Raw genomic sequence first — 11,156 nt, forward strand, 5'->3', positions numbered from 1 at the left:
GGCAGAGGATGGGCATGGCAGGTGTGGGCTGGGTGCCAGCAGCACTGGTGAGAGCTCCTGCTCAGCTGTGCTGCCTCAGTTTCCCCATGGAACAGAGGAAGTGGAACCAGCCAGGCTCACAGGGGAAGGCATGGAGCCCGGCCACCTCTCTCCCACCTCCACTTCCAACCAGCTCTTGCCCAAATTCCCTCCCCACCATCCTGGCGGCTCCAGGCAGGGCAGGGCCGCCCGTTCCCTTTCCCATTCCCGTTCCCATTCCCGGTGCTCCCGTTCCCCCCCGGGCGCTCCGTGCCGCAGCCGGGCAGGCTGAGCTGAGCTGAGCTGAGCTGAGCTGAGCTGTCAGCGCCGATCACTCTCCGCGGCCCAAACCGGCCCTGACGTTTCTCCGAGCGCCGCTCCTGCCTTGTGGCTTTCCCGAGGGCCGAGCAGGGCAGAGCCAAGGGGGGCACAGGGGATGTGAGGCTGCCCCAGATGGACGGGGCAGCGCTGGAGCAGGCGCTGTTCCCTTCTGCAGGTGTGATGAGGAGATGCTGATGTGCCCAAATCAGGGTTGTGAGCGATAAAGCCGGGCTGAAATCTGTGATTTGTTTTAATTTATTTATTGTAAGAGCAGCCCCGCAGCCTGGGCTCTCCCTTGCCTCCTGATATCTCCGGTTCCCTGCCGGCTGCTGGGACAGAGCCAAGTGTGTCATGTCCCCACCTTTCCCTTGCCTTGGGGACAGGGACAGCCCCTCCTGCCACACCGGGGGCCAGACGGGACTCGGCGCATCCTCAGAGCCCCGGTGCCCCGGGCACTGCTCCGTGCCAGGCTGGCAGGAGAGGCGAGCAGAGGAGAGGATGGAGCCAGGTCTGTGCCCCCTGTCCTGTCCTGTGTCCGGGGCACCCCTCTGGAGGGTTCCCCGTGCCAGGGCAGGGCTTTCCATGGGCGCTGCAGGAGCCACACTCCAGGTGGGATCATGGAAAGGTTTGGGCTGGAAGGGGCTGTAAATATCATCGAGTTCCAGGCTGGAAAAAGCTGCCCTGGGAGAGGCTGCAGCCCAGCCAGGTGATGGATTCCTAGGATGAACCATCCCCATTCCCTGGCACTGCCAGCCGGGAGAGGTTCCAGCTGGGAAAGGGGAGAGGCTGCACGGAGAACCTGCTGCCCACGGTGCCCACCTGGCCAAGGTGCCAGCAGGGAGGGGCAGGGCATCCTGCCAGGACTCTCCGGGTTCCTGTTCAGCCCTGAACGCTGTGGGGAAGGGCTGACCCCCCTGGCTCTGGGGGGTGTCTGCGGGGTTACTGGGACGGTTCTGGCAGCAGGCAGCGCTGGGCCCAGGGTCTGGGGGGATCTGGGGGAGGTGTGGGGGCAGTGCTTTGTTCTGGCACCCTGGGGTGTCCGGACAGTGATCCCCCAGCTCGGGGGTAGCTCCCCGCTGGCTCGGCAGCGCCGGCAGACAAAGCTGGCAGGCGCTGGCAGCAGGAGGAGGGGATGGGGTTGCCGGGAACCCGGCCGCTTCTCCCTGCCCTGCTTTTCAAAGCGCTTTTCAAGCCTTTTCTTTTCTCTTCTCTGCTTTCAAAAGCTGCTAAGAGGCAGCAAAGGAGCCGGCGGTGGCTGGGGAAGGGTGGGAGCGATCCGTGCTCCAGAGCCGCCCAGCAGCCCGGGTTCCCTCCCCGGGGCTCCGCCGGCACCCGAGGGGAGGGGGCCCGTCTCTCCCAGGCAGTTTTTCAAGTTGAGTGAGTGCCTGCTCTTCCCAGCCGGAGCCAGGCCAGCCCGCGGGAGCCTTCCCGGCGGCTCCCACCAGCCGGGTGATGTTAATCCCTGCCGACTGCGCTGTCTCAGCCATCTCCACGCTCCCGTGACAGCGTCAGGTGAGGCGAGCAGCGCTGCACCGGCTCCCAGCAGCCTTCCAGCACCCACTTTGTCTCAGGTGAGAGGGTCCAGACGAGGCTGGGGGCTGGGGCAAACCATCCTCCTCTTCCTCACCTACCGAAAACCCGCTGCTGCATCCGGAGGTGGCCCCTCCTCAACAGCCTCCTTTGCCTCTGGCCTCAGCTTCTCTGTACGGAGAGCAAGGAAAATAAAATTTGCCGATGAAACGAGCTATGAAAACGGCACTGGAGGAAGCAGCGCAGCCCAGGATGGAGACACAGGAGTGAGCAGGGTGGTGCCGGGCACCGGGGCTGGGGGCAGAGGCTGTGCCCTGGGTGCCAACCCCAGCTTCTCCGCAGTGCCTCGCTGCCCAGCTCCGTGGTGACACCGCTTCCTTCCGACGGAGGAAGTGTCAGCCCCAGCTGAGCCGTCCCAGTGCCCGCTGCTGCCCACACAGCGCTGTCACAACGGGATCGAGGACCGGAGCTCGCTCCTTGCACCGGTGACACGAGAAACCTCCGGACCCCACAGAGTCGTGTCCCAGCACCCGAGACCCCACGAGTGGCGTGGCCAGAGCATCCCAGCACCCCACTTGCCACCCCCTCCCTCCGCGGAGAAGCCAGACTCCCCGGAATAGCCAAGAAACGCTGCATTAGGCAGGTTCGGGATAATCTGGGCTCTCCCGCCCCTTTTCTCCCACAAAGGTCTGGTCTTAATCCCCTCGAGAGAGGGAGCGAGCGAGCGAGCAGCGGCTGTGCAGCGCAGCACTCTCCCTGTCAGTGGGGCTGGGATGATCTCGGGATTCACCGCCAGTGCCGGGGGGGGCCGCGGTGGCTGTGGAGCCCATCCCGGTGGCCGTGGAGCCCATCCCGGGGGCCGTGGAGCCCCTCCCGCGGAGCCCCGCACCAGCGCCCACGCTGGGCGCCTGGGGTGACCACCGACCTCCCGCCATCGTGTCCCGGCCACCGCCCACTCACGGCCTGGAGGGACCCCAGGGCCCTCCCAAAAGGGATCGAGCCCTGGGACTGGCTGGGGACAGGGAGATGGAGCAGTGGAGGGATGTGGGTGCAGCCTCGTGGGTGTCACGAGTGGAACGGGGACATCGCTGCTGCCGTGCGGCTGGAGCCGCCTCCTCCTGGTATCTCAGCGCGGTTCTTAATTCCCCGTAATTAATTAGAGTCGGTCACCCGCCAGCACCTCAACCCCGCCGCTCTGCCAGGGCTGCAGCCAGCTCCGCGCTCTGCCTCTGGGATCCCACTCGTGACTCGCGGCAGGAAGGGACCTGTGAGCCCCCGGCCTCTCCATCCCCGTGGGTGCCGAGCCCCCACTCCTGACCCCTCTCGTGTCCGTGTCCGTGTCCCTGTCCCTGTCCCTGTCCCTGTCCCCCCACCCCCGGGACGCTCCGGGCGGGGCCCAGGGTTCCGCCCCCCCCCCGCCCCACTCAGGGTTTGAATGGAGGGCGTGGGACCGCCCCGTGACGTAGCGCTGTGCCATTGGTCCGGGCGGGGCGATGATGTCATCGCCGGGGGTGGGGGGGCGCTCCGTTCCGGCGCGGCTCGGCCATGGACCGGCGGCGGTGGCGGCGGGGCCCGGGCGAGCAGGTACGGGGGGGGGGGGACACCGGGGGCTCCGGGGGTCGCGGCGGCCCGGCGAGACTCGGCCCCGCTTGGCCAGGTCCGGCCTGGCCCGGCCCGGCTCGTCCCGGCGTGGCGGGATCCCGCCGCGCTCAGCTCAGCTATTGTCCGGCGGGCGGGCGGGGTCCCCGGCGCTGCCGCGCTCCGGTACCGGGCAGAGGGGCGGCCGGGACCCCCCGCCTCATTCCCCGCCGCGCCGTGGGGCCGGTGCGCGGCGCGGGAGGGCGAAGGGGTTAACAGGATGCGGAGCGCTGTTTGCCCAGCGCGGGGCACCGGCCCGGCTCGCCGCACCCCGCCCCACCGGAGATCGGCTCCCGTTCGCTCCGCCGAGCCCCGCGCGGGGGTGGCGGCGGCCGGGGCTGGCGGTGGTCGCGGCCGGGGCGGTGGCTGCCCGAAGCCCGTGTCGGGAAGGTGGATCCTCGGCGGCTGGAGCGGGTCCAGCGGCACCCGGGGCTGGCCGGGGCTGGGCGCCGGCGGGTGCTGAGTCAGAGCCGCCCGAAATCCCCGTCCCGCTCATTCCCCGGTGGCCCCGGACAGGGGTCCCGGCTGACCGCAGCCTGCCCTCCGCCCTGCCGCCCGTCCCTGGGCGGCACACACCGCTGCCAAGGGTGCCCGGAGAGAGGCAGTGCCTGGCTCTGCCGGCGCTGGGCACGGGGCTGGCTCCCAGACCCGCTCCGGTGCCCGCAGAACCGCGGGGCCGTGGGCAGCGAGCGCTCGCGGGGCGCTGGACTCGTCCCACGCCGCCCCGGTTTGACCCCGGTTTGGCAGCAGCGGCAGCGCGCAGTATAGATGTTTCCAAGCGCCGAATCTATGGATCAGGAAGCTGTTCCAAAGGGAGTTGGGATCTATAGAGCAGGAGAGCTGTTCTGAAGGGATCGTTAATGGGCTCTGTTGGGAAACTGAGTCACAGCGTGCGATCTCTGCAGCCAGCCCAGGGCTTGTTCCCCAGCCGGGCACGCAGTAAACAAATCTGTTTTGGACGCAGCTCCCTCGGAAACCGTGGAGCGACTCCAGCTGAGCTTTAGCACCGAGGAGGCTCAGCGTGTTTGGGGGTGCAGAGCGAGCCTGGCCCGACCCCCGGCTCCGTGCTCGGGCTGAGCGGCCGCGGGGCTCCCTCCCCGGCCCCCCGCGCCAGCCCCGCTGCCGCCGGCGTTGTGCTGACCGTGCCGCTCGCTGCCTTTGTTCGCTGCGTTTTGTCCTGAGCACAAACGGCCGCCCAGGGACCCCCGAGCCGGCCGGGCCGGGCTCCGGGCCCCCGGCAGGTAGGGAGCCGGGGCCGCGCCGTGGGAAGTCTGCCTGCTAACTTCCCGTCCACCCCAGCGAAACCGCAGGAATCCGGAGCCCGGCGCAGGTCGGGAGGTCTGTTCAGCCCCGGTGTCCTGTGGCAGCCCAGCCAGACCCTGTTGCACAGAGACAGAGCCAGGCCAGCGAGGAGATAACCTTTCCCCCCGGAAAAGTCCCCTCCTGGCCCTGCAGAGCCGCGGGCTGGTTCGTGGCCCCGGAGCTGGAGGATTTATGGCCCTGTGCGTGTTCTGGCGTGTCCTGCCAGCGGTTCCTTGCTGAACTCTGGCTACCTCCTGGCTCTTGGCAGTCCCCTCCGGGAGCGCTTCTCTGCTTTTGGCACCGGCGGCGAGTTCCCAGCCTGGTGCTGATCCGTGTGCCGAGAGCGCCGGTGGGAGCCAAGCTTCTCCTCCCTCCCCGGGTGCCATCTCTCCATCCCCGGCTCTAGAGCTCGCTGCCAGTGCCTTTTCCACTTCCAGAGGCCGCTCGGTGCATCCCAGGGTTGCGCTGCAGCGGCGTCCCGGTGCCAGGGACAGGACCAGACCTGTCACCGCGCCGGGGTGGGGGCGGTCACCGGGCGCCGGGGCTGCCCGCACTGACAGCACCGCCTGCCCCCGGGCCCTGGGAAGACTCGCTGGGGAGCCGAACCGAGGGTGTGACAGCGGCTGGGTCCCCTCCTGGGCCGGGGTGTGATCCGTGCCCTGTCTCCGGCTGCCGTCTGCCAGGCTCCAACATCAAAGGATCAAAGGATCCCTGAGGGGCAGCGCACCCCAGAGCGAGGCTGAGCAGGCGGGGTGGCCTCCCTGGCCCGGGTGTGGGTTCTCCCTGGCCCTGGGCAGTGTGGGGGACCCGACCGGTCCAGCACAGCCCCTGCCCCAGCAGGGCAGGGCAGGGAGAGCACCCTCTGATCTCAGGGTGCTGCCTGGGGGGCTCTGCATGGGGAAGCCGGGGAGCTCGTTTGGAGCCGGCTGGGCCGGCCAGGAGGCTTTCCCAGCTTGGCTTTCCCAGGCTGTGAGCGGGAAGAGCTGGGGCAGGATGCATGGGAATGTCACTGGACTTGGCCTTTCTCCTGTGTGCACTCACTCACTGCCCTCCTTCTCTGAGCCACTTCCACTCTGGTCCCCACGGGTGACTGATGCTGAGCAGGATGAGATGGAGAGGATGGACGGGGGGGGGGTCTCGTGGGAAGCCTGCACCATCAGGGCACGTGGGCCTGGCCAGGGCTGTCCCAGTTCTGCACTGTCCTACAAGCAGACATTCATTTCCAGGGACAATTGTGTCCCTGGGCGCCTCAGGTTCTCACTCCTCAGAGCCTGTGATCCCACAGGGCTCAGAGGGCAGGTGGGAGGCAGCACAGCGCTGTCAGTACCAGTTATCCCTCTTGTCCTCCACCCGTGTGTGCAGGTCCTGTCCCCTCCCCTCGCCCCAAAGCCCTGCTGGGGCTTGGCTCTGCTCTGGGCAGCGCTGCCAGGTGCCTGCGAAGTCTCTCGGGTTACCAGCAGCTTCCCCTGGTAGGTGGCTGGAAAGGCAGCGATGCCTCCCTGGCCTGGTTTCCTTTGTGAAAGCACCAGTGGCAGCGGGAATGTCACAGGATCTGCTCTCCCCGAGCGACAGGAGGAGAAAAGGGCTCTGTGTCCAGCTCCCCGGGCCGGGCTGTGTGGGCAGCACTGTCCATCTGTGCTGCCATCGCCTCTCGGGGCGAGCTGGGAGCGAAACATCGAGGGATGGGGGGAGATTTTGGCTGCTGTGAGGAGGCTCTGTGGGCTGGAGTGTTTAGGGGAGGGGGTGCTGCTGCTGGGGAGGCTGTGAGGGTGATGGAGCACTGCTGGCCCAGCTGGGACTGCTCCAACCTCCCGGTGGCCCCTTTGCAAAGTATCTCACAAATGCTGAACTTGGCCCCGAAATCTAAATACAAGGGAGGGACAGTCCCCAGATGGCCTAAATCAGCAGCACGGTTGCCTGGCCCAGCTGGGGAGCTCGCCGGGAGTGTTTGTTTTATGGAAAAGCAGAGGCTGCAGGAATGCTGGCCTGGAAGGAGACCTTGGAAGGGGAAAGCGTTCGTGCCATGCACACGCGTGCGGGAGATCCCAGAGAGGCAGCGGGGCCCAGCGAGCTGCTCCTCTCTGCAGTGATGGGCTCGGGGGAAGGAATTCCCCTGGCTCCTGGTTTGAGGTGCAGGGAAGGAGGTGTGGCTGCTGGATGGCCTCTCCCTGCTGCTGGGGGTGAACTGGGGGCTCTCCAGCTGGTCCCTCATGTGCCATCATCCCCCTGGGGGCTCAGCCTGTGCCTCCCTGGGCTGGTGGGGTGCTGGGCAGGGCTGGACAGGGACTGTGGCCATGTGCCACCGGTGCCATGCCACGGGGTGCTCCTGCCCTGGCCGGGCCCATCCGGGAGCCAGGCACGGCAGGGTTGGGCAAAGGACTTTGCTCCAGCGTGGGGCCAGAGTCCGTCCTGCCCGGCCACAGCCTGCCTGCGCTTCTGCTGGTCCTCTGGGGGACAGCGGGGTGTCACAGCGTGGCTCTGGGGAGGGAAGGGGAGTGGAGGTGTCCCCTGGTCATGCTGGTAGCTGTGGGTGGGTGCTGTGGCTCCCGGTGGTGGTGTCCAGCCGGGCAGGACCGGGCTGTGCTGGGGCCATGGCTGCCCGTGGGCTGTGGGGCCGGGCTCGCTGCCAGCTGTGCCCTGGGGCCGGGCGGGCACCGGCGGGGACGTGGCCCCCGTCCCACGGCTCGCTGCAAGGCCACACGTCCGTCCCTTCCCCGTGCGTGTCACGGGGCGCGGTGTTGCCGGCAGTGCCCGGCGGGAGGAAGAGGGCGGCCACGAGCCCTTCCTCGCCGGCAGCCTCTCCCGGGACCACCTGGGGCCGCCTGGCGCCACGGGATGCGGCCACACGGTCGCTGTCCTTGTCCCCTCCTGCGTGGCTAGGGGCGCTGGGTTGGACGGGTCGGGGCTGGTGGCCCCGAGGTGGCCGAGGGAAGGAGTAAGGTGCCCGTTGCCATTGCGGTCGGGCAGAGCCCTCGTCATTTCTGTCACCTCTGAGTCACAGCGGTGACCACGAGACGGCTGGGGAGGGTGGGGATGGTCACACATGGACTCAGCTCCGAGGGGCAGCACGGAGGGTTTTGGGCGGCAGCAAAGCAGTGTCCCCATGTCCCCGTCCTGCCGAGAATGAAGGGGTCCCCATCCTGGTGCCCCCGTCCCCCTGCTCGGCTGGCGGTGCCTCCCGGGGGCTCTACGCCCTCCTCACACACTTCCTGCCGTCTGTTTCCAATTCCTCCTGGCGTCTGCTCCTCCCCGCTTTCTTCCAATTAGAAAAAAAAAAATCCCAGGCATCTTCTCAGCATGCTGCTCGCAGAGGCTGGAGCTGCCGTGCCCCGCTCGGGAGGGCTGGGGCTGCACAGAGAGGGGCAGAGGGTGCCCGTGGTGCCCATTCATGGGGGCACAGTCAGGGATCATCCCGAGGGATTTCCATGCCCAAGTCTTTCTCCTGAAGGTCTCTCTGCTCCGGGGATGGGTCTGGGGGTGTGGAGAGCTCAGAGGGGTCGGAGGATGTGTCCCGTGTGGAATGATGCCCTGCATGGAGCCAATTCCCGGGACAGCCAAGCAGCTGGCGGGCACAGGGTCCCATTTTGCAGCTTGCTGGCATGAAATCCGGTGCCCCACCCACATCCTCGAAGCCTGACCATGTCCCTCCCTCCTCTCCCCTAGGAGTGACCCATCGGTGACACCGCCGGTGACATCCCGGCTGCGCAGCCCCATCTGCGAGCACCGGACGCGGGACCCGGCGTGGCACGGCCTCCCCTGGGTGCCACCATGCCCATCCTCAAGCAGCTCGTGTCCAACTCGGCGCACTCCAAGCGCCGCTCGCGGGCCGACCTGACGGCCGAGATGATCAGCGCGCCCCTGGGGGACTTCCGCCACACCATGCACGTGGGGCGCGCCGGGGACGCCTTCGGGGACACGTCCTTCCTCACCAGCAAGGCCGGGGAGCCGGTGCCGGAGGCGGGAGAGGAGCCGGGAGCCTCCAAGCCCGGCCTGCTGTCCCGCCGCTTCCGCAGCAGCAAGCGCTCGCAGTCGGTGACGCGCGGGGACCGGCGGGACATGCTGGGCTCGCTGCGCGACTCGGCGCTCTTCGTCAAGAACGCCGTGTCCCTGCCCCAGCTCAACGAGAAGGACGTGGACAGGAGCGCGGGGCAGCTGCCCAAAAGCCTCTCCTCCAGTCCCGTGAAGAAGCTGCCCGAGGAGGGGAGCCCCGAAGAGCAGCAGCGCCCCAACGGGGCGGCCGCGGGGCCGCTGAGCCCCGGCCTGGACGAGCGCGACTTCGGGGACATCACGGACCTGCCCGTGGTGGTGGCCAAGGGCGGCGCGGGCTTGAAGCACGCCGAGTCCATCATGTCCTTCCACATCGACCTGGGGCCCTCCATGCTCGGGGACGTGCTGAGCATCATGGATAAGGATCAGTGGGAGCAGGACGAAGATCCCGAGGCGGAGGAGAGCCGCGAGGAGGAGGAGGAGGAGGAGGAAGGGGAGCCTGCCCCGCCTGGCTCCCCGCTGGCGGCCCCGCCGAGCCAGAGCCCGGCCCGTGGCGCCGGTGGCCGCAGCCCCAGGGACAGCAGCCCGGTGTCCAGCTGCCCCTCGGGGCCCGAGGAGCGCAGCCCTGTCCCCAGGCCACCGAGCCAGCGGGGAGGGGCCCTGAAACGCCCCGACAAGGAGTTCTCGTTCGCCGACGAAGATGACGACGAGATCCGGGTATAAAGGAGGGCCGAGCCCGGGGTCTGGTTCTCACTGAGCTTGCTTGGACGCAGGGCTGAACACCCCAAGAGGTGGCACTGGGGAGGACTCGACTCCTGCCCCGTTCCCTCTGTGTGCTGCGGCAGGACAGCGCTCTGCTCCCGGGGCCGGGGCCGTTCCTGACAGCCCCACACAGCTCCAGCACTTCCTGGGAGGGGGAAGCAGACTCGATTTCGGTTCTTGCTGTTGGACTTTGGATGTTAGCTCCTTTCTCCTGCGCCCCTGCCCGTGCAAAGCGATTTAGGATCCAACAAGACGAGCCTTTGGAGTTTTAGCCCTTTTAGTAATATATATATATTTTCCACCGTACAGTTTTTACTGTTTTCTGATTTGTACTTACCTTTCTCTACTCTCTTTTGGTTTTAACTGAGGGAAGATTTCCCATGAGGAAGAACTTGGCTCTGGAGCTCAGAGGTGGCCTGGGACTATGGGCAGCTCCAGCTTCCTGGGTTTCTTGGGGACATTCTGCAGACCAAGAGCCTCCCAGTGCCGTGGCAGGTGCTCGCTCCCCGTCCCTCGGATGGATGGATGGATGGATGGATGGATGGATGGATGGATGGATGGATGGATGGATGGTTGGTTCCATCCCAAATGTTCGACTCTCCAACCAGCCTGGGGGTCACAGGGGTGTTCCCAGCCAGCTCCAGGGATGCTGATGGAAGTGTGGGTCTGTCCCTGGTGGGAGGAGCTCCTGGAAGGCACCGGAATCCTGGTGGGGCCGGGCAGTGGTGGGAGCAGGCGGCTGGAACAGGAGCTTTTATACCGTGTATGTACAAATGTAAGGAATAAAAGGAAATGGTAGTGACTGCAGTGGCCTGAGTTCCTGAGGGGTGACACGTGGGGGGACCTGCTGCCCGAGCAGGACCAGTGTCCCTGTGCTGCCACCAGCCCTGCCCTGCTGCCCCCATCCCGGCCGTGCTCCTGGCCGCAGTGCGGGCACCTGCCGGGGCCGAGCTTTCTCTGCCCGTGTCCTGAGGAAGCAGGAGAGCTCCTGCTGGCCGGATCTGGCTCAGGGCTGGGACCCTCGGGCCAGGCAGCTCCTGCCAAGGGCTGGCTCTGCCAACGCTGCCCTCTCCTCCCCCAGCCCCGCTCTCTCCAGCCGGGGAGGAGGGGATGGTGCTGGGGGGGCAGGACTGGCTGTCCCTGCTCCCACGGGCTGGGGGCCAAGGGGTGCCCTGGGGGTTCCCGGCGCTGTGGGGCTGCCCTGGCCCTGGATGATGCTGGCAGAGCGAGCAGGGAGTCACTCTGATCCCACAGCCAGCTTCCCACAGCTCAGCCACTGGGGAAATGGGGCTCTGCCAGTGCTGGGAGTGACTTCCCGCTCCAGCCCCTGGGATGGAGCTGGGCTGAGATGGGGCGAGGGGCCAGGAATGGCCCCACAGCCTTTCCCTGAGCACCAGCTGCCTCACTGGAGAGATTTATCCCCCCAAACATCTCCCAGCCCTGGGAGGGACTGGATGCCCCTGTCCGCCCAAATGGATCTCCCTGGAGAAGCCAGGGGAGCGGGCAAATGCTGTGCCACAGTGGGGACACAATGGGGTCCTGTCCTGTCACCCTGGCCAGGGGACATTGGGCCATTGTCTGGGACAGGGAGAACAACA

At 67.2% G+C, this 11,156-nt stretch overlaps 1 protein-coding gene across 4 annotated transcripts; it reads left to right on the forward strand.

Moving 5' to 3' along the window:
* The first annotated feature begins 645 nt into the window (after positions 1–645).
* On the forward strand, positions 646–10,361 carry CDC42EP4 (CDC42 effector protein 4). Of its 4 annotated transcripts, XM_050981528.1 has the most exons (3): positions 994–1,910; positions 2,036–2,512; positions 8,473–10,361. In XM_050981528.1, the coding sequence occupies exon 3, from the start codon at positions 8,578–8,580 to the stop codon at positions 9,517–9,519; it is 942 nt and encodes a 313-aa protein (XP_050837485.1). In that variant the 5' UTR covers positions 994–1,910; positions 2,036–2,512; positions 8,473–8,577; the 3' UTR covers positions 9,520–10,361. The 4 variants fall into 4 exon arrangements, with proteins under 4 accessions (XP_018774409.1, XP_050837485.1, XP_009092554.1 ...); XM_018918864.3 differs by lacking the exons at positions 994–1,910; positions 2,036–2,512 and adding an exon at positions 646–948; XM_009094306.4 differs by lacking the exon at positions 2,036–2,512.
* The last annotated feature ends 795 nt before the right edge of the window (positions 10,362–11,156 follow it).

The sequence above is a fragment of the Serinus canaria genome, chromosome 18, assembly GCF_022539315.1.
Source record: "Serinus canaria isolate serCan28SL12 chromosome 18, serCan2020, whole genome shotgun sequence".
Taxonomy (NCBI): domain Eukaryota; kingdom Metazoa; phylum Chordata; class Aves; order Passeriformes; family Fringillidae; genus Serinus; species Serinus canaria.

Excerpts from the sequence above, each read along its gene's own strand:
- CDC42EP4 (XM_018918864.3), top strand. The coding sequence starts at position 8,578 with ATGCCCATCCTCAAGCAGCTCGTGTCCAACTCGGCGCACTCCAAGCGC.